The 23520-nt window shown below is 43.6% G+C and overlaps 1 protein-coding gene across 1 annotated transcript; it reads right to left on the reverse strand.

Moving 5' to 3' along the window:
• Positions 1-594: 594 nt before the first annotated feature.
• Positions 595-22982, reverse strand: scly (selenocysteine lyase). Its single transcript, XM_031838188.1, has 13 exons — positions 22854-22982; positions 21999-22246; positions 21670-21779; positions 20949-21049; positions 20597-20792; positions 20197-20324; positions 15046-15198; positions 14683-14789; positions 10054-10090; positions 7567-7650; positions 7178-7280; positions 5443-5518; positions 595-2042 (listed from the first exon to the last, which is right to left on the reverse strand). Exons 2-13 carry the CDS (start codon positions 22241-22243, stop codon positions 1889-1891), a joined length of 1494 nt encoding a protein of 497 aa, XP_031694048.1. The 5' UTR covers positions 22244-22246; positions 22854-22982; the 3' UTR covers positions 595-1888.
• Between the last annotated feature and the right edge of the window lie 538 nt (positions 22983-23520).

The raw sequence follows: 23520 nt of genomic DNA on the forward strand, positions 1-23520 counted from the left end.
GGGTACCGGTACAGAGTCAATGTGGAGGCTATATACAGGGGGTACCGGTACAGCGTTAATGTGGAGGATATATACAGGGGGTACCGGTACAGAGTCAATGTGGAGGCTATATACAGGGGGGGTACCGGTACAGAGTTAATGTGGAGGCTATATACAGGGGGTACCGGTACAGAGTTAATGTGGAGGCTATATACAGGGGGGGTACCGGTACAGAGTTAATGTGGAGGCTATATACAGGGGGTACCGGTACAGAGTCAATGTGGAGGCTATATACAGGGGGTACCGGTACAGAGTCAATGTGGAGGCTATATACAGGGGGGTACCGGTACAGAGTTAATGTGGAGGCTATATACAGGGGGGGTACCGGTACAGAGTCAATGTGGAGGTTATATACAGGGGGTACCGGTACAGAGTCAATGTGGAGGCTATATACAGGGGGGTACCGGTACAGATTTAATGTGGAGGATATATACAGGGGGGTACCAGTACAGAGTTAATGTGGAGGATATATACAGGGGGTACCAGTACAGAGTCAATGTGGAGGATATATACAGGGTGTTACGGTACAGAGTCAATGTGGAGGATATATACAGGGGGTATCGGTACCGAGTCAATGTGCGGGGGTACAGGTTAGTTGAGTTAATTTGTACATGTAGGTAAGGGTAAAGTGACTATGCATAGATAATAAACAGCAGTGTAAATAGCCCAGGTGTCGATTTGATAACAGCTATCATGGGATTTAGACAGCTTGATTAGATAACACACGCATTCAAAACAGCAAACCCTCCATCATAAAACAATGAACGTGAAGTTAGATGCTTTATTTTCAGTTTATTTATTTATTTACCTTTATTTAACTAGGCAAGTCAGTTAAGAACAAATTCTTATTTTCAATGACGGCCTAGGAACAGTGGGTTAACTGCCTGTTCAGGGGCAGAACGACAGATTTTGTACCTTGTCAGCTCGGGGGTTTGAACTTGCAACCTTTCGGTTACTAGTCCAACGCTCTAACCACTAGGCTACCCTGCCGCCTCTACACTCTAACCACTAGGCTACCCTGCCGCCTCTACACTCTAACCACTAGGCCACCCTGCCATCTCTACACTCTAACCACTAGGCTACCCTGCCGCCTCTACACTCTAACCACTAGGCTACCCTGCTGCCTCTACACTCTAACCACTAGGCTACCCTGCCGCCTCTACACTCTAACCACTAGGCTACCCTGCCATCTCCACACTCTAACCACTAGGCTACCCTGCCATCTCCACACTAACCACTAGGCTACCCTGCCGCCCCTACACTCTAACCACTAGGCTACCCTGCCATCTCCACACTCTAACCACTAGGCTACCCTGCCATCTCCACACTCTAACCACTAGGCTACCCTGCCATCTCCACACTCTAACCACTAGGCTACCCTGCCGTCTCCACACTCTAACCACTAGGCTACCCTGCCATCTCCACACTCTAACCACTAGGCTACCCTGCCATCTCCACACTCTAACCACTAGGCTACCCTGCCATCTCCACACTCTAACCACTAGGCTACCCTGCCACCCCAGTAAAGCCATCCATCTATTTCACATCATTCAAGTCAAGTTTGAGTAAAAAAATTTCAGTCTTAAACATTGGAAACATTTTCTCCTGAATGAAATGAATAAGAAGTACTAAAAGTATAAATGTGGTCTACACGCATGCTACATGCTACAAACAAATAACAACAACAAATTACAAAAAACACCTTTCACAAAGGTGAAACATTCTCACTGCAGAATCGACAAGATATTGCTTTAAATTATTAACTGTTTGCAACACACAGCACTATGAAAAGGTGTATATTCTGTAGATCAATCAACCTGATAGGTCAAACAATTACAATCAACGTTGATCAGTTGAGCCCCTCCAGCCTCTCGACAGCATTCTTCAGATCCTCCACCACCAGGCCTACCTCAGCCCGGCTGGTCCCTCTCCCCACACTCAGCCTCAGGGCATTAGCTGCCACCTCTTCAGGGATGCCACAGCTCAGCAGGATATGGGAGGGCCTGAGGGACAAAGAGTGAAAACGAACAGGGACACCATAACAATATAGTTCCACTAAACAAGGGTGATTTATTTTGTCGTTTGTAATTAATGCGCATAGTTTCAATATATAATGTCTATACGTCTAATATATATATATAGCGGCAGTATATATATATATATATATATATATATATACATATACATACACACACGTGTATATACACACTACACACACACGTGAACAAGGCAACCCACTGTTCCTAGGCCGTCATTGAAAATAAGAATTTGTTCTTAACTGACTTGCCTGGTTAAATAAAGGTAAATAAAATATAGAGTAACGGTCTTAAGTTTGGCTGAGGGCAGTTATTGTGACTGTAAAGTTACTGTAGGTCTAGCTACTGTAGCTAGTAACTGTAGGTCTAGCTACTGTAGCTAGTAACTGTAGGTCTATGATGTAGCTAGTAACTGTAGGTCTATGACATAGCTAGTAACTGTAGGTCTATGACATAGCTAGTTACTGTAGGTCTATGATGTAGCTAGTAACTGTAGGTCTATGATGTAGCTAGTAACTGTAGGTCTATGATGTAGCTAGTTACTGTAGGTCTATGATGTAGCTAGTAACTGTAGGTCTATGATGTAGCTAGTTACTGTAGGTCTATGATGTAGCTAGTAACTGTAGGTCTATGATGTAGCTAGTAACTGTAGGTCTATGATGTAGCTAGTAACTGTAGGTCTATGATGTAGCTAGTAACTGTAGGTCTATGATGTAGCTAGTAACTGTAGGTCTATGATGTAGCTAGTAACTGTAGGTCTATGATGTAGCTAGTTACTATAGGTCTATTATATACAGTAGCTAGTAACTGTAGGTCTATGATGTAGCTAGTTACTATAGGTCTATTATATACAGTATCTAGTAACTGTAGCTCTATGATGTAGCTAGTTACTATAGGTCTATTATATACAGTATCTAGTAACTGTAGGTCTATGATGTAGCTAGTTACTATAGGTCTATTATATACAGGATCTAGTAACTGTAGGTCTATGATGTAGCTCTATGATGTAGCTAGTAACTGTAGGTCTATGATGTAGCTAGTAACTGTAGGTCTATGATGTAGCTAGTAACTATAGGTCTATGATGTAGCTAGTAACTATAGGTCTATGATGTAGCTAGTTACTATAGGTCTATTATATACAGTAGCTAGTAACTGTAGGTCTATGATGTAGCTAGTTACTATAGGTCTATTATATACAGGATCTAGTAACTGTAGCTCTATGGTGTAGCTAGTTACTATAGGTCTATTATATACAGTATCTAGTAACTGTAGGTCTATGATGTAGCTAGTTACTATAGGTCTATTATATACAGGATCTAGTAACTGTAGGTCTATGATGTAGCTCTATGATGTAGCTAGTAACTGTAGGTCTATGATGTAGCTAGTAACTGTAGGTCTATGATGTAGCTAGTAACTATAGGTCTATGATGTAGCTAGTAACTATAGGTCTATGATGTAGCTAGTTACTATAGGTCTATTATATACAGTAGCTAGTAACTGTAGGTCTATGATGTAGCTAGTTACTATAGGTCTATTATATACAGGATCTAGTAACTGTAGCTCTATGATGTAGCTAGTTACTATAGGTCTATTATATACAGTATCTAGTAACTGTAGGTCTATGATGTAGCTAGTTACTATAGGTCTATTATATACAGGATCTAGTAACTGTAGGTCTATGATGTAGCTCTATGATGTAGCTAGTAACTGTAGGTCTATGATGTAGCTAGTAACTGTAGGTCTATGATGTAGCTAGTAACTGTAGGTCTATGATGTAGCTAGTTACTATAGGTCTATTATATACAGTATCTAGTAACTGTAGGTCTATGATGTAGCTAGTTACTATAGGTCTATTATATACAGTATCTAGTAACTGTAGGTCTATGATGTAGCTAGTTACTATAGGTCTATTATATACAGTATCTAGTAACTGTAGGTCTATGATGTAGCTAGTTACTGTAGGTCTATGATGTAGCTAGTTACTATAGGTCTATTATATACAGGATCTAGTAACTGTAGGTCTATGATGTAGCTAGTTACTGTAGGTCTATGATGTAGCTAGTTACTATAGGTCTATTATATACAGTATCTAGTAACTGTAGGTCTATGATGTAGCTAGTTACTAAAGGTCTATTATATACAGTATCTAGTAACTGTAGGTCTATGATGTAGCTAGTTACTATAGGTCTATTATATACAGTATCTAGTAACTGTAGGTCCATGATGTAGCTAGTTACTATAGGTCTATTATATACAGGATCTAGTAACTGTAGGTCTATGATGTAGCTCTATGATGTAGCTAGTAACTGTAGGTCTATGATGTAGCTAGTAACTGTAGGTCTATGATGTAGCTAGTAACTGTAGGTCTATGATGTAGCTAGTAACTGTAGGTCTATGATGTATCTAGTTACTATAGGTCTATTATATACAGTATCTAGTAACTGTAGGTCTATGATGTAGCTAGTAACTGTAGGTCTATGATGTAGCTAGTTACTATAGGTCTATTATATACAGGATCTAGTAACTGTAGGTCTATGATGTAGCTCTATGATGTAGCTAGTAACTGTAGGTCTATTATATACAGTATCTAGTAACTGTAGGTCTATGATGTAGCTAGTTACTAAAGGTCTATTATATACAGTATCTAGTAACTGTAGGTCTATGATGTAGCTAGTTACTATAGGTCTATTATATACAGTATCTAGTAACTGTAGGTCCATGATGTAGCTAGTTACTATAGGTCTATTATATACAGGATCTAGTAACTGTAGGTCTATGATGTAGCTAGTTACTGTAGGTCTATGATGTAGCTAGTTACTATAGGTCTATTATATACAGTATCTAGTAACTGTAGGTCTATGATGTAGCTAGTTACTAAAGTTCTATTATATACAGTATCTAGTAACTGTAGGTCTATGATGTAGCTAGTTACTATAGGTCTATTATATACAGTATCTAGTAACTGTAGGTCCATGATGTAGCTAGTTACTATAGGTCTATTATATACAGGATCTAGTAACTGTAGGTCTATGATGTAGCTCTATGATGTAGCTAGTAACTGTAGGTCTATGATGTAGCTAGTAACTGTAGGTCTATGATGTAGCTAGTAACTGTAGGTCTATGATGTAGCTAGTAACTGTAGGTCTATGATGTATCTAGTTACTATAGGTCTATTATATACAGTATCTAGTAACTGTAGGTCTATGATGTAGCTAGTAACTGTAGGTCTATGATGTAGCTAGTTACTATAGGTCTATTATATACAGGATCTAGTAACTGTAGGTCTATGATGTAGCTCTATGATGTAGCTAGTAACTGTAGGTCTATTATATACAGTATCTAGTAACTGTATGTGTCAGGTCCTCACCTGTCTCCTCTGTGTGAATGGCATGCAGCCCCAACACTGGCCAGCAGTCTTCTACAGCTGGACAATACCTTCCTCCCTACAGTACAGGGGACAGAAGAGACATGAATACCTTCCTCCCTACAGTACAGGGGACAGAAGAGACATGAATACCTTCCTCCCTACAGTACAGGGGACAATAAGAGACATGAATACCTTCCTCCCAACAGTACAGGGACAATAAGAGACATGAATACCTTCCTCCCTACAGTACAGGGGACAGAAGAGACATGAATACCTTCCTCCCTACAGTACAGGGGACAGAAGAGACATGAATACCTTCCTCCCTACAGTACAGGGGACAGAAGAGACATGAATACCTTCCTCCCTACAGTACAGGGGACAATAAGAGACATGAATACCTTCCTCCCTACAGTACAGGGGACAGAAGAGACATGAATACCTTCCTCCCTACAGTACAGGGACAATAAGAGACATGAATACCTTCCTCCCTACAGTACAGGGACAATAAGAGACATGAATACCTTCCTCCCTACAGTACAGGGGACAGAAGAGACATGAATACCTTCCTCCCTACAGTACAGGGGACAGAAGAGACATGAATACCTTCCTCCCTACAGTACAGGGACAATAAGAGACATGAATCATTAACAGCCACCGTAGTTTATAAATAGCCACAGCAACGTAGGTTGTGACCTCGCGGCGATGTAGGGTTAGAGATACTGCACAGCAGGGCTTCTTAACCTTTTTCTTCCTGGGACCTAAATGAGAAATTCACTGTTTTCCTGGGACCCAAGCTCATGAAAACATGGCTCATTTTGACAGAGAACACATTCTCAATTACAGCGACGACCTGGGGAATAGTTACAGGAGAGAGAGGAGGAGGGGGGACTACGACCTGGGGAATAGTTACAGGAGAGAGAGGAGGAGGGGGGACTACGACCTGGTGAATAGTTACAGGAGAGAGAGGAGGAGGGGGGACTACGACCTGGTGAATAGTTACAGGAGAGAGAGGAGGAGGGGGGACTACGACCTGGGGAATAGTTACAGGAGAGAGAGGAGGAGGGGGGACTACGACCTGGGGAATAGTTACAGGAGAGAGAGGAGGAGGGGGGACTACGACCTGGAGAATAGTTACAGGGGAGAGGAGGAGGGACTACGACCTGGGGAATAGTTACAGGAGAGAGGAGGAGGGGGGACTACGACCTGGAGAATAGTTACAGGGGAGAGGAGGAGGGACTACGACCTGGAGAATAGTTACAGGGGAGAGGAGGAGGGACTACGACCTGGAGAATAGTTACAGGAGAGAGGAGGAGGGACTACGACCTGGGGAATAGTTACAGGAGAGAGAGGAGGAGGGGGGACTACGACCTGGGGAATAGTTACAGGAGAGAGAGGAGGAGGGGGGACTACGACCTGGGGAATAGTTACAGGAGAGAGGAGGAGGGAATACGACCTGGAGAATAGTTACATTTCCGCAACCCAACCCATACTTAAAGAACGGCTGTTGTACCGAGTGGCAGATTGACGGAGACCAATCCCACAGCAGGAAGGGTAGAGAACGGGGGGAGACGTAGGTATGACTCTACAGTTCAATTCAGATGTCCACATCCACAGAGATGTGATCGTCCACTGGTAAATATGTAATAATTGGCCAATGTAGTTTCATTGGCTGTTATTGAGTGGCTGAAGTGTGTAACATAAATACTGCGCAGCTCAACGGCACATTTTTACTCACCCTGTAGTCCAGCACCCAGAATAGACACATTACAGGTATTGGGTAGGGTCTCCGAGTCAGGGAAATGACTGTTGAAATGGATCCTCTCTCTCCCAAAGATCGCCTTGGCAACACACAACACAGCAAACACTTGTTGGACACAGAAGACATAGCTATTGGACAGGTACTATACTTGTACATTGACTTCTTCACTCACAAAACAGTCAATTTGAAGGAAAACATGGCAACGATCTAAAAGGAAAACAAACAAAATGGTGGTTCTACATTGAAACTACTGAACAAATATCCAAACAGGCTATAAATATATTCTGAAAGCCAACAAAAAAAACATTGATGCTTGTGATAGTCTATGACGGACGGATTAGCAGACTAACGTCCTGTTACTGTACCTCTAGTTGTTCCTCCAGGTAGTCCCTTGTATCCAGCATATGAGTTTCATACTCAGTCAGGTTAGCGTTCACCAGCTCTGCTGCCTAGTAGAGAGACAACTAGTTAGTTCACCAGCTCTGCTGCCTAGTACAGACAATAAGTTAGTTCACTAGGCTCTGCTGCCTAGTAGAGAGACAACTAGTTAGTTGACCTGCCCTGCTGCCTAGTAGAGAGACAACTAGTTAGTTGACCTGCTCTGCTGCCTAGTAGAGAGACAACTAGTTAGTTGACCTGCTCTGCTGCCTAGTAGAGAGACAACTAGTTAGTTGACCTGCTCTGCTGCCTAGTAGAGAGACAACTAGTTAGTTCACCAGCTCTGCTGCCTAGTACAGACAATAAGTTAGTTCACCAGCTCTGCTGCCTAGTACAGACAACTAGTTAGTTCACCTGCTCTGCTGCATAGTAGAGAATCAACTAGTTAGTTCACCTGCTCTGCTGCCTAGTAGAGAGACAACTCTTTAGTTCAGCTACAGGCTCTGCATCATCCCGTCATATAGACACCATGAATATGGTTTGCTTTACCAATACTTATATACAGTAAATGTTCCCATTGACAATACAGTGCCTTGCAAAAGTATTCATCACCCCTTGGCATTTTTCCTATTTTGTTGCATTACAACCTGTAATTTAAATAGATTTTTATTTGGATTTCATATAATGAACATACACACAATAGTCCCAATTGGTGAAGTGAAAAAAAAGAACGTGTTTCAAAGAAATGTGAAACAAATTAAAACTGTAAAGTGGTGCGTAGTATACATACTGTATGTATTCACCCCCTCTGCTATGAAGCCCCTAAATAACATCTGGTGCAACCAATTACCTTCAGAAGTCAAATCATTAGTTAAATAAAGTCCACCTGTGTGCAATCTAAGTGTCACATGATCTGTCAAATGATCTCAATATATATACACCTGTTATGAAAAGCCCCAGAGTCTGCAACACCACTAAGCAAGCGGCACCATGAAGACCAAGGAGCTCTCTAAAACAGGGTCAGGGACAAAAATAAAGTCCACCTGTGTGCTAAGTGTCACATGATCTGTCACATGATATATGTCTCAGTATATATACACCTGTTATGAAAAGCCCCAGAGTCTGCAACACCTCTAAGCAAGGGGCACCATGAAGACCAAGGAGCTCTCTAAAACAGGGTCAGGGACAAAAATAAAGTCCACCTGTGTGCTAAGTGTCACATGATCTGTCACTTGATATATGTCTCAGTATATATACACCTGTTATGAAAAGCCCCAGAGTCTGCAACACCACTAAGCAAGGGGCACCACCAAGCAAGCAGCACCATGATATTGGAGTATCTGTTCATAGGACCAGTTTAAGCCGTACACTCCACAGAGCTGGGCTTTTTGGAAGAGTGGCCTGAAAAAAAAGCAAACACGGTTGGTGTTCGCCAAAAGGCACGTGGGAGACTCCCCAAACATATGGAAGAAGGTACTCTGGTCAGATGAGACTAAAATTTAGCTTTTTGGCCGTCAAGGTAAACACTATGTCTGGCACAAACCCAACAACTCTCATCACCCCGAGAACACCATCCACACAGTGAAGCATGGTGGTGGCAGCATCATGCTGTGGGGATGTTTTTCCATCGGCAGGGACTGGGAAACTGGTCAGAATTGAAGGAATGATGGATGGCGCTAAATACAGGGAAATTCTTGATGGAAACCTGTTTGTCTTCAGAGATTTGAGACTGGGAAGGAGGTTCACCTTCCAGCAGGACAATGACCCTAAGCATACTGCTAAAGCAACACTCAAGTGGTTTAAGGGGAAACGTTTAAATATCTTGGAATGGCCTTGTCAAAGCCCAGACCTGAATCCAATTGAGAATCTGTGGTATGACTTGAAGATTGCTGTACACTGAAGGAACCCATCCAACTTGAAGGAGCTGGAGCAGTTTTGCCTTGTAGAATGGGCAAAAATCCCAGTGGCTAGATGTGCCAAGTTTAAAGAGATGTACCCCAAGAGACCTGCAGCTGTAATTGCTGTACAAGGTGGGGGGGGGGGGGGGGGCGTGAATAGTTATGCACGCTCAACTTTTCTTTTAAACTTTTCTGTTCTTATTTCTTGTTTGTTTCACAATAAAACCTATTTTGCACATTCAAAGTAGGCGTGTTGTGTAAATCAAATGATACAATCCCCCCCAAAACTTTAATTCCGGATTGTAAAGCAACAAAATAGGAAAAATGCCAAGAGGGTGAATACTTTCACAAGCCACTTTTGACCAGAGCCCTATGTGTCCTGAACAAAATGGCACCCTATTCCCTATGAGCCCTGGTCTAAAGTAGTGCACTATAAAAAGGTATAGGGTGCCATTGGGGACACAATCCTAATTGTATTTGGCCACCAGTTTTAGCAAAATATACACGGTAGGAGTAAGGGTCAATGTTTTGTTACACAAATGGGCTAATTAATACCGTAATGATTCAAGACTGTACCTTTCCAAGGCCAGCGATCATTGGTGTGTTCTCAGTGCTAAAACAAAACAAACATGAAAACAGTGCTTTTCCTTTATTACTTGTTCATTATAACTTCAGAGGGTGTTTAATACAGGACCAGTCAAAAGTTTTAAAACACCTAATCATTCATGGGTTTTTCTTTATTTTTACTATTTTCTACATTGTAGAATAATAGTGAAGACATCAAAACTACTTAACAACAGATATGGAATCATGTAGTAACCAAAAAAAAAGTGTTAAATATATTTTAGATGTTAGATTCTTCATTGTAGCCACCCTTTGCCTTGATGACAGCTTGAGACACTCATGGCATTCTCTCAACCAGTTTCACCTGGAATGGTTTTCCAACAGTCTTGAAGGAATTCCCACATATGCTGAGCACTTGTTGGCTGCTTTTCCTTCACTCTGCGGTCCAACTCATCCCAAACCATCTCAACTGGGTTGAGGTCGGGTGATTGTGGAAGCCAGGTCATCTGATGCAGCGCTCCATCACTCTCCTTCTTGGTCAAATATCCCTTACACAGCCTGGAGATGTGTTTTGGGTCATTGTCCAATTGAAAAACAAATGATAGTCCCACTAAGCGCAAACCAGATGGGATGGCGTATCGCTGCAGAATGCTGTGGTAGCCATGCTGGTTAAGTGTGCCTTGAATTCTAAATAAATCACCGACAGTGTCACCAGCAAAGAACCCCCACACCATCACACCTCCTCCTCCATGCTTCACGGTGGGAACTACACATGGAGATCATCCGTTCATCTACTCTTCATCTCACAAAGACGCCAAAAATCTCAAATTTAGACTAATCAGAACAAAGGACAGATTTCTACTGGTCTAATGTCCATTGCTCAAGTTTCTTGGCCCAAGCAAGTCCCTTCTTCTTATTGGTGTCCTTTGGTAGTGGTTTCTTTGTAGCAATTCGACCATGAAGGCTTGATTCACGCAGTCTCCTCTGAGCAGTTGAAGTTTTGATGTGTGTGTTACTTGAACTCTGTAAAGCATTTATTTTGGCTGGAATTTCTGAGGCTGGTAAGTCAATCAAATGTATTTATAAATCATTTCTTACATCAGCTAATGTCACAAAGTGCTGTACAGAAACCCAGACTAAAACCCCAAACAGCAAGCAATGCAGGTGTAGAAGCACGGTGGCTAGGAAAAACTCCCTAGAAAGGACAGAACCTAGGACGAAACCTAGATAAACCAAACTCTAATGAACATTTCCTCTGCAGCAGAGGTAACTCTGGGTATTCCTTTCCTGTGGCGGTCCTCATGAGAGACAGGTAACTCTAATGAACTTATCCTCTGCAGCAGAGGTAACTATGGGTCTTCCTTTCCTGTGGCGGTCCTCATGAGAACCAGTTAACTCTAATGAACTTATCCTCTGCAGCAGAGGTAACTATGGGTCTTCCTTTCCTGTGGCGGTCCTCATGAGAACCAGTTAACTCTAATGAACTTATCCTCTGCAGCAGAGGTAACTCTGGGTATTCCTTTCCTGTGGCGGTCCTCATGAGAACCAGTTAACTCTAATGAACTTATCCTCTGCAGCAGAGGTAACTCTGGGTATTCCTTTCCTGTGGCGGTCCTCATGAGAGACAGGTAACTCTAATGAACTTATCCTCTGCAGCAGAGGTAACTCTGGGTATTCCTTTCCTGTGGCTGTCCTCATGAGAACCAGTTAACTCTAATGAACTTATCCTCTGCAGCAGAGGTAACTATGGGTCTTCCTTTCCTGTGGCGGTCCTCATGAGAGACAGGTAACTCTAATGAACATTTCCTCTGCAGCAGAGGTAACTCTGGGTATTCCTTTCCTGTGGTGGTCCTTATGAGAACCAGTTAACTCTAATGAACTTATCCTCTGCAGCAGAGGTAACTCTGGGTATTCCTTTCCTGTGGCGGTCCTCATGAGAGACAGGTAACTCTAATGAACATTTCCTCTGCAGCAGAGGTAACTCTGGGTATTCCTTTCCTGTGGTGGTCCTTATGAGAACCAGTTAACTCTAATGAACTTATCCTCTGCAGCAGAGGTAACTCTGGGTATTCCTTTCCTGTGGCGGTCCTCATGAGAACCAGTTAACTCTAATGAACTTATCCTCTGCAGCAGAGGTAACTCTGGGTATTCCTTTCCTGTGGCGGTCCTCATGAGAACCAGTTAACTCTAATGAACTTATCCTCTGCAGCAGAGGTAACTCTGGGTATTCCTTTCCTGTGGCGGTCCTCATGAGAGACAGGTAACTCTAATGAACTTATCCTCTGCAGCAGAGGTAACTCTGGGTATTCCTTTCCTGTGGCTGTCCTCATGAGAACCAGTTAACTCTAATGAACTTATCCTCTGCAGCAGAGGTAACTATGGGTCTTCCTTTCCTGTGGCGGTCCTCATGAGAGACAGGTAACTCTAATGAACATTTCCTCTGCAGCAGAGGTAACTCTGGGTATTCCTTTCCTGTGGTGGTCCTTATGAGAACCAGTTAACTCTAATGAACTTATCCTCTGCAGCAGAGGTAACTCTGGGTATTCCTTTCCTGTGGCGGTCCTCATGAGAGACAGGTAACTCTAATGAACATTTCCTCTGCAGCAGAGGTAACTCTGGGTATTCCTTTCCTGTGGTGGTCCTTATGAGAACCAGTTAACTCTAATGAACTTATCCTCTGCAGCAGAGGTAACTCTGGGTATTCCTTTCCTGTGGCGGTCCTCATGAGAACCAGTTAACTCTAATGAACTTATCCTCTGCAGCAGAGGTAACTCTGGGTATTCCTTTCCTGTGGCGGTCCTCATGAGAACCAGGTAACTCTAATGAACTTATCCTCTGCAGCAGAGGTAACCCTGGGTATTCCTTTCCTGTGGCGGTCCTCATGAGAGCCAGTTAACTCTAATGAACTTATCCTCTGCAGCAGAGGTAACCCTGGGTATTCCTTTCCTGTGGCGGTCCTCATGAGAACCAGTTAACTCTAATGAACTTATCCTCTGCAGCAGAGGTAACCCTGGGTATTCCTTTCCTGTGGCGGTCCTCATGAGAACCAGTTAACTCTAATGAACTTATCCTCTGCAGCAGAGGTAACCCTGGGTATTCCTTTCCTGTGGCGGTCCTCATGAGAACCAGGTAACTCTAATGAACTTATCCTCTGCAGCAGAGGTAACTCTGGGTATTCCTTTCCTGTGGCGGTCCTCATGAGAACCAGGTAACTCTAATGAACTTATCCTCTGCAGCAGAGGTAACCCTGGGTATTCCTTTCCTGTGGCGGTCCTCATGAGAACCAGGTAACTCTAATGAACTTATCCTCTGCAGCAGAGGTAACTCTGGGTCTTCCTTTCCTGTGGCGGTCCTCATGAGAGCCAGTTAACTCTAATGAACTTATCCTCTGCAGCAGAGGTAACCCTGGGTATTCCTTTCCTGTGGCGGTCCTCATGAGAACCAGTTAACTCTAATGAACTTATCCTCTGCAGCAGAGGTAACCCTGGGTATTCCTTTCCTGTGGCGGTCCTCATGAGAACCAGTTAACTCTAATGAACTTATCCTCTGCAGCAGAGGTAACCCTGGGTCTTCCTTTCCTGTGGAGGTCCTCATGAGAACCAGTTAACTCTAATGAACTTATCCTCTGCAGCAGAGGTAACTCTGGGTCTTCCTTTCCTGTGGAGGTCCTCATGAGAACCAGTTAACTCTAATGAACTTATCCTCTGCAGCAGAGGTAACTCTGGGTCTTCCTTTCCTGTGGCGGTCCTCATGAGAACCAGTTAACTCTAATGAACTTATCCTCTGCAGCAGAGGTAACTCTGGGTCTTCCTTTCCTGTGGAGGTCCTCATGAGAACCAGTTAACTCTAATGAACATTTCCTCTGCAGCAGAGGTAACTCTGGGTATTCCTTTCCTGTGGCGGTCCTCATGAGAACCAGTTTCGTCATAGCGCTTGATGATGTTTGCGACTGCACTTTTTAAAAATGTTCAGCATTTACTGACATTCATGTCTTAAAGTAATGCTGGACTGTCGTTTCACTTTGCTTGTTTGAGCTGTTCTTGCCATAATATGGACTTGGTCTTTTACCAAATAGGACTATCTTCTGTATACCACCCCTACAACACAACTGATTGGCTCAAAAGCATTAAGGAAAGAAATTCCACAAATTAACTTTTAACAAGGCACACCTGTTAATTGAAATGCATTCCAGGTGACTACCTCATGAAGCTGGTTGAGAGAATGCCAAGAGTGTGCAAAGCTGTCAAAGCAAAAGGTGGCTACTTTGAAGAATCTAATTTAATTTGTTTAACACTTTATTGGTTTCTAGACGATTCCATATGTGTTATTTCATAGCTTTGATGTCTTCACAATTATTCTACAATGTAGAAACTAGTAAAAATAAAGAAAAACCCTTGAATGAGTAGGTGCGTCCAGACTGTTGACTGGTACTATACATAATAGCTATTTAAAAATTGTCAAAATATTTCAGTGTGGCAAGTAATTGAGCATCAACGGCACCCTATTCCCTATATAGTGAGTGCACTAGTTCTGACCAGAGCCTTATAGGCTTTAATCAAAAGTAGTGCACTACATAGGGAATAGGGTTGCCATTGAGGAAGACATAATTAACATAATTAGACATAATTACTTGAACGATACCCTGGTCTGAAGTTCCTCTCCTGTCCCCCTCCAAACAACATGGGGTAGAGGGGTGTGGTTGTTCCTGGGCCGTTCACATACAACGCTCCCACCCTCGGTGCATAGAACTGAGTAACGGAATAGGAAAATTATATAAGAACTCATCTTCCCAGAATGCAATAGAAGATAATCACAGTATCCACAGGTGATTCTAAATAGTTTTTCCTTTGCTTCCTCGCATCTTGACTCCTTCTCAAAATGCATTTGGATGTAAAAGATCTTAGGTTTCCCCCCTCTCCTCCAATACGCTTTAAGAAACACACAAGGAATCAAGGAAACACATTTCAGATTTGCCTAAAGTTCAGAAGAGTCCTGACCCCTGACCTTGTGTCCTACAATGGTGAGGTAATCCACTCCCAGGTCACGGGCGTCGACCCGCACCTTGCCTATGGCCTGGGCCGCGTCAGTGTGCAGGAGGATTCTATGTTGACGCTGTCTGTTGACAAAGCTGACCCTCTGACAGAGCTCTCTGATTGGCTGTCAGGAAAAACACACAAGGTAGTCAAGTAATAATTCTGTTAGTAATATCTGTGATTAAGATACACTACATAACCAAAAGTATGTAGACACCTGCTCATCCAACATCTCATTCCCAAAAGCATGAATACGGAATTGGTCTCCATTTTGCTGCTAGAACAGTCTCCACTTCTCGGGAAAGCTTTCCACTGGATGTTGGAACATTGCAGCAAGGATTTGCTTCCATTCAGCCACAAGAGCATTAGTGAGGTCGGGCACTGATGTTGGGCGATTAGGCCTGGCTCGCAGTCTGAATTCTAATTCATCCAAAAGAGGTTGAGGTCAGGGCTCTGTGCAGGCTAGTCAAGTTCTTCCACATCGATCTCGACAAACCATCGATGTATGGACATCGCTTTATGCACGGGGGCACCGTCATGCTGAAACAGGAAAGGGCCTTCCCCAAACTGTTGCCTCACAGTTTGGGGAAGACAGACCTGACAGAATTGTTTACAATATCATTGTATGCTGTAGTGTTAACGTTTCCCTTCACTGGAACTAAGGAACCTAAACCATGAATAACAGCTCCACATCATTATTCCTCCTCCACCAAACTTTACAGTTGGCAACATTGGGGCAGGTAGCATTCTTCTGGCATCCGCCAAACCCAGATTCATCCGTTGGACTACCAGATCGTGAAGTGTGATTCATCACTCCAGAGAACGTGTTTCCACTGCTCCAGAGTCCAATGGCGGCGAGATTTACACCACTCCAGCTGATGCTTGGCATTGCGCATGGTGATCTTAGGCTTGTGTGCAGCTGCTCGGCCATGGAAACCCATTTCATGAAGCTCCCGATTAACAGTTCTTGTGCTGACTTTGCTTCCAGATGTAGTTTGTAACTTGGTAGTGAGTGCTGCAGCTGAGGACAGACCATTTATGCACTTCAGTGGTTCTGTGAGCTCATGTGGCCTACCACTTACCTACCACCTACGACTGAGCCGTTGTTGCTCCTAGACGTTTTGTACTTCACAATAACTGCACTCACAGTTGACAGGGGGAAGCTCTAACAGGCCAGAAATTTGATGAACTGACTTGTTGGAAAGGTGGCATCCTATGACAGTACCACATTGATAGTCTATTAGGATTGCATGGCTGTGTGCTTGACTTTATACACCTGTCAGCAACAGGTGTGGCTGAAATAACTGAATCCACTCATTTGAATTGATGTCCAGATACTTTTGTGTGTATATATATATATATATATATATAGTGTATGTTAGTAATATACACTGAGTGTTAAAAACATTAGGAACACCTGCTCTTTCCATAACAGACCAGGTCAATCCAGGTGAAAGATATGATCCCTTATTGCAGAGGTTCTTAAACATTTTCAGCATGGGACCCAAATGATCCAAATGAGAAATTCTGTGTTTTTCTTGGGACACAGGCTTAGGTAAATATGCAACTATACATACATATCGGTACATTTCATTGCCCTTATGCCGAAAACAAATATAGACAGAAACAAATAACAATGAAAATAAATATTAATATAAATTTCTATTCATGTTTATTTTCTCCTATTAAAAACACTCTTACGTATCTGTCTAGGTTGGAACTGGTGCTGTTAGAATACAATAAATCATTTTCATTCTGAACTGGAATAAACGGATTGATCACATCACACAGATGAATAACAGAACAGACACACAGGCGTTTTGATAGTGAAACCGTAAGAAACAGTACAGATGAACAATGATCAGGCCTACTGTCCATCTTACTGTAGAAAGAAAGTCTAGGTTGGAACTGTTGCTGTTTAAAAAATACAATCGTTTTTTTTTTATTCGAACGAGAATAAACTGATTGGTCACATCACATTTCTGGTCACATGATGTGGACCAGAAAACACACACACCTAATGAGAGGTCTGTTCTGTCCATGTCTATTCTGGGCTCAGTTTTAGACACTGCAACCCAGAGGTGATGCTCAGCATTGAGTCCATTTCTGTACTTGTTGTTTTAAAGTATGCCAGAGTTGAGAACCCTGACTCACACAGGAATATGGTACCAAACTGGACCAGAACATCTACTACTTTCTCAGTCAGACAGGAAACCACTTCCTGTTGTAGATTTTTATTTATTTATTTTATTTATTTTACCTTTACCAGGTAGGCAAGTTGAGAACAAGTTCTCATTTACAATTGCGACCTGGCCAAGATAAAGCAAAGCAGTTCGACAGATAAAACGACACAGAGTTACACATGGAGTAAAAACAAACATACAGTCAATAATGCAGTATAAACAAGTCTATATACAATGTGAGCAAATGAGGTGAGAAGGGAGGTAAAGGCAAAAAAGGCCATGATGGCAAAGTAAATACAATATAGCAAGTAAAATACTGGAATGGTAGTTTTGCAATGGAAGAATGTGCAAAGTAGAAATAAAAAAATTATGGGGTGCAAAGGAGCAAAATAAATAAATAAATAAAAATTAAATACAGTTGGGAAAGAGGTAGTTGTTTGGGCTAAATTATAGGTGGGCTATGTACAGGTGCAGTAATCTGTGAGCTGCTCTGACAGTTGGTGCTTAAAGCTAGTGAGGGAGATAAGTGTTTCCAGTTTCAGAGATTTTTGTAGTTCGTTCCAGTCATTGGCAGCAGAGAACTGGAAGGAGAGGCGGCCAAAGAAAGAATTGGTTTTGGGGGTGACTAGAGAGATATACCTGCTGGAGCGTGTGCTACAGGTGGGAGATGCTATGGTGACCAGCGAGCTGAGATAAGGGGGGACTTTACCTAGCAGGGTCTTGTAGATGACATGGAGCCAGTGGGTTTGGCGACGAGTATGAAGCGAGGGCCAGCCAACGAGAGCGTACAGGTCGCAATGGTGGGTAGTATATGGGGCTTTGGTGATAAAACGGATTGCACTGTGATAGACTGCATCCAATTTGTTGAGTAGGGTATTGGAGGCTATTTTGTAAATGACATCGCCAAAGTCGAGGATTGGTAGGATGGTCAGTTTTACAAGGGTATGTTTGGCAGCATGAGTGAAGGATGCTTTGTTGCGAAATAGGAAGCCAATTCTAGATTTAACTTTGGATTGGAGATGTTTGATATGGGTCTGGAAGGAGAGTTTACAGTCTAACCAGACACCTAAGTATTTGTAGTTGTCCACGTATTCTAAGTCAGAGCCGTCCAGAGTAGTGATGTTGGACAGGCGGGTAGGTGCAGGTAGCGATCGGTTGAAGAGCATGCATTTAGTTTTACTTGTATTTAAGAGCAATTGGAGGCCACAGAAGGAGAGTTGTATGGCATTGAAGCTTGCCTGGAGGGTTGTTAACACAGTGTCCAAAGAAGGGCCGGAAGTATACAGAATGGTGTCGTCTGCGTAGAGGTGGATCAGGGACTCACCAGCAGCAAGAGCGACCTCATTGATGTATACAGAGAAGAGAGTCGGTCCAAGAATTGAACCCTGTGGCACCCCCATAGAGACTGCCAGAGGTCCGGACAGCAGACCCTCCGATTTGACACACTGAACTCTATCAGAGAAGTAGTTGGTGAACCAGGCGAGGCAATCATTTGAGAAACCAAGGCTGTCGAGTCTGCCGATGAGGATATGGTGATTGACAGAGTCGAAAGCCTTGGCCAGATCAATGAATACGGCTGCACAGTAATGTTTCTTATCGATGGCGGTTAAGATATCGTTTAGGACCTTGAGCGTGGCTGAGGTGCACCCATGACCAGCTCTGAAACCAGATTGCATAGCAGAGAAGGTATGGTGAGATTCGAAATGGTCGGTAATCTGTTTGTTGACTTGGCTTTCGAAGACCTTAGAAAGGCACGGTAGGATAGATATAGGTCTGTAGCAGTTTGGGTCAAGAATGTCCCCCCCTTTGAAGAGGGGGATGACCGCAGCTGCTTTCCAATCTTTGGGAATCTCAGACGACACGAAAGAGAGGTTGAACAGGCTAGTAATAGGGGTGGCAACAATTTCGGCAGATAATTTTAGAAAGAAAGGGTCCAGATTGTCTAGCCCGGCTGATTTGTAGGGGTCCAGATTTTGCAGCTCTTTCAGAACATCAGCTGAATGGATTTGGGAGAAGGAGAAATGGGGAAGGCTTGGGCGAGTTGCTGTTGGGGGTGCAGTGCTGTTGTCCGGGGTAGGAGTAGCCAGGTGGAAAGCATGGCCAGCCGTAGAAAAATGCTTATTGAAATTCTCAATTATGGTGGATTTATCAGTGGTGACAGTGTTTCCTATCTTCAGTGCAGTGGGCAGCTGGGAGGAGGTGTTCTTATTCTCCATGGACTTTACAGTGTCCCAGAACTTTTTTGAGTTAGTGTTGCAGGAAGCAAATTTCTGCTTGAAAAAGCTAGCCTTGGCTTTTCTAACTGCCTGTGTATAATGATTTCTAGCTTCCCTGAACAGCTGCATATCACGGGGGCTGTTCGATGCTAATGCAGAACGCCATAGGATGTTTTTGTGTTGGATGAACAACCCAGAACTGTGTGAGTGGGTTCACAGTCAGACAGGAGACCACTTTCTGTTGTAGATGAACAACCCAGAACTGTGTGAGGGGGTTCTCAGTCAGACAAGAAACCACTTCCTGTTGTAGATGGAACAACCCAGAACTGTGTGAGGGGGTTCACCTCAAAAAGCATCTTGCTTCAATCAGTTTTTTATTCCAGTTCAGAATAACAATGATTATTTATTTTAACAGCAACAGTTCCAACCTAGACTAGTTTTCAACAATAATTTCTACAGTAAAATGTACAGTAGGCCTGATCATTGTTTATCGTCGTATGTACTGTTACTAGGGTTGCACGATCAGTAACTTGCTTTGGATGTTAGATATTAGCTATGTACAAAGCCAGGGAATTGTTTGAAAGAGAAACTCACATCTACTACTATTAATATTTAGGATCTGTGGACAAGTGTTTGTGTGTGTGTTAGGACCATTTAGGTGTGAAAAACGAGGCCATGCTGCCCGCCCGTCCGTCTGCCCGTCTGGGTGTGTGTGTCCCTCACCATTAGGACTCCTGTCTCGTTGTTAGCCATCATGATAGAGATGAGACAGGTGGCGGGGCGGACAGCAGCCAACACATCCTCCACCTCCACCCTCCCCGTCACCTTGGAAACCGCCACTGACGTCACATCTAAGACAACAACCCAGATAGGCCTATGTCAAGTCATTGACTGTTAAGGACAACATTTGGTGTATTTATCAGTTACTGGAAACACAAACGATCCTTATTACAGTATAATGATTTATGTACGTACAGTACTGAGTGACTAAAGTTCTCGTTCAACTTAAGTGTTATCCGTTAATAAAACAATATATATGATTGATCATCATCATCTTCATCATCATCATCATAATTTAGCACACAGTAAATAAATATGAATCCAGAACAGTGTTAAACCCCACCTGCCGTGGCGTCCTTCAGCAGGTGTTCAGCGGTCAGTCTGACAGAGTCATGCTCTACGTTAGAGACGAGGATATGAGGTAGAGGCCAGGCTGAGGTTCCGCTGTTCTCATGGCGATGTCTCTCCCCTCTCTGCTCTGCTGTCCTGCAGCTCTCTCTGTAGGCCTCCAGGGCACTGTGGAACACCAGGTTATTGGCCTGAAGAGAACGGAGGAAAGTAAAGATCGCTGGCAATTCCAACGGTAGGTTATATCGCTGAGAGCACGCACCAATCACATTGTGTTGTTTTGAGCCAGTCAATAAGCCAGATGTCATGTTGTGTTCATGTACAGTATAACGAGACTGTCAGTCTACCTCAGTCCCACCAGAGGTGAAGATGATGTCATCTGCTTTCCCCCCCACCATTCTAGCCACATTCTCTCTCGCCTGGGTAATGATCTTCTTTGCTTTCACTCCTGGAACAAGGAAGAGACGACTAAATTCAAACACACACACATAGCTAAACACGTTAATAAAATCAGCGGGGGTGACAAGATGGACAAAACAGAACATAAAAAACACACTTCCAAGGTCGGTGCCAACCCCTCCCCCGGTGCCAACCCCTCCCCGGGTACCAACCCCTCACCGGGTACCAACCCCTCACCCGGTGCCAACCCCTCACCCGGTGCCAACCCCTCCCCCGGTGCCAACCCCTCCCCCGGTGCCAACCCCTCCCCCGGTGCCAACCCCTCACCGGGTGCCAACCCCTCCCCCGGTGCCAACCCCTAACCCGGTGCCAACCCCTCACCGGGTGCCAACCCCTCACCGGGTACCAACCCCTCACCGGGTGCCAACCCCTCCCCCGGTGCCAACCCCTAACCCGGTGCCAACCCCTCACCGGGTACCAACCCCTCACCGGGTACCAACCCCTCACCGGGTACCAACCCCTCACCGGGTGCCAACCCCTCACCCGGTGCCAACCCCTCACCCGGTGCCAACCCCTCACCGGGTACCAACCCCTCACCCGGTGCCAACCCCTCACCCGGTGCCAACCCCTCACCCGGTGCCAACCCCTCACCTGGTACCAACCCCTCACCTGGTGTGTAGGTACTACTGGGGTTTCCCCAGGCCTCGTGCAAGGCTTCAGTAACAGCCTGGATCACCTGTGGCTCCAGTGGGGTGGTGGCGTTATAGTCCATGTAGATCCTGTATTACAGAGAGGTAGTACATTAAACCATTAGTAAGGAGGTGGGCGAAGACAGGATGTGCCATGAAATAGGCCTAGTAAAACAATATGTCTACAGGGAGGGAATCCTGTGGAGTCGTTCGAAGCCAAATAGATAAGAGCATGAGGAACCACAGGAACTCAATGGGTTGTAGTGGTCTCCCATCGACCCCTCTGTGACAAACAGTGATACCACTTACCTGTCCTCGTCCATGTCTGGAATATACGTGTGTATATGGCCGTCAAATGGAAGATCTGAGTGCGCATGCCCATTGGCACCACCTGTGTCTGAATGATGTGAGAGTGCGTGGTGGTCATCCAAGGAAGTGACTGTATGGCCATCAGATGCAGCTGAATGGTGAGAGAATGGACGACCGTCTACTGAGCGGTGACTGTGGTCCCTCGGGTCCCTCGTGCCGGAGCTGGCCTTCACTGGTTCAGACATGACCTTATGGAAAAGCCAAGGTTTATATGACTTTAGATTAAGTGCCCCCCCCCCCCCAAAAAAAAAAAATATATATATATCTGCAGGTAGTGTGTAACATAATGTTACGTCATTCTATAGGGTTGGGGTTGTCCTATATAAATGGGATACAAGTCCTATTTATATAGGGCAACGGTCCTATAGGGTCAAGGATGGGTTTGTAAACAAACTCATGAAGCTAAAAACGTCAGTCTGTTAGCCACCTGTTATCTACTATGTCACCGACACAGTCAGATACAATCTAGCCTAGCTAACTAGCTAATATGTAGACTTTCCAAGGACACGTGTAATGACCTAGCTAGCTCTAAAGAAAGCTAACCAGCCGTGTCGTTTCTTAAAATTAACCCAATTTCATCCAGCACAGCATTGATCTTGATAACCAGCTAGTAGACATCATTCGTTGCATCATTCGTTGAGTGACATAACTTTAGCTAATACGTGGCTGTAGAACAAGCTAAAAAAAAGCTTGCTAAGCTAGCTAACGTCATTTACTGTGGCTGGCTATGTTGGTATAAAACGAAAAATATTGTTTCTTTCATCAATTTGAACGTCACTGTAGTTAGCGAAATACCTTGGCTAGATAGGCGAAGGAGGATGAGACTGAAGAAGATTGCTCTACTGTCAACGACTCCCAAAATTCGAATCTTCTTCCTCAACCAGGAAATGCCAGGTTTCCGGTTCCGTCCATGAATGAATCAGTTCCTTCCTTATTTAGTGTTACGCCTGCGGGTGCATGTTGCAGAGTCTGAAAAACCGGTCCAGACTAAAAACACACTCCTGTATTGAAGACTTTTCCCTAGTTTCGGGTTTTGAAAATGAATATCAATAAGTCAGTCTTAGATTGTGTTTTACAGGAAGTTTATGGTATCACAATTAAAGATAAGGTTACTTATCTTGGAATTGTTATAGGCAAGGATGAAAAACAAAGGAGTGACGTAAACTTTAACCCCATTGTTGAAAGGTTGTTGAGAGAGATTTCGTTATACGGTCGGGTTTTATTGTCCAAAGCTGAAGGGTTATCCAGATCGGTTTATGTCTCGTTATCACTTGAATTATCCCTTTGAATTGTAAAGAATTTAGATAAGATTCTTTATGATTTTATTTGGAGGAACAAGCCTCACGATCTACTGAAAGATATTCTCACTAATACCCAAGAACAAGGAGGTCTTGACGTTTTAGATTTCAATACTCTAAATAATACTTTTAAAATAAATTTGATTCTGAAGTATGTTAAGAAA

Source organism: Oncorhynchus kisutch, linkage group LG13 (genome assembly GCF_002021735.2).
Source record: "Oncorhynchus kisutch isolate 150728-3 linkage group LG13, Okis_V2, whole genome shotgun sequence".
NCBI classification, from domain to species: domain Eukaryota; kingdom Metazoa; phylum Chordata; class Actinopteri; order Salmoniformes; family Salmonidae; genus Oncorhynchus; species Oncorhynchus kisutch.

Bases quoted from the DNA above. Each gene is read 5' to 3' on its own strand.
- scly (XM_031838188.1), bottom strand. From the start codon at position 22,243: ATGTCTGAACCAGTGAAGGCCAGCTCCGGCACGAGGGACCCGAGGGAC. The intron at 20,325-20,596 runs GTGGGGTTTAAC...TTGTTGTCTTAG, and splicing joins GCTGAAGGACGCCACGGCAG to ATGTGACGTCAGTGGCGGTT. The intron at 5,519-7,177 runs GTGAGTAAAAAT...CCTGTACTGTAG, and splicing joins TCTGGGTGCTGGACTACAGG to GGAGGAAGGTATTGTCCAGC.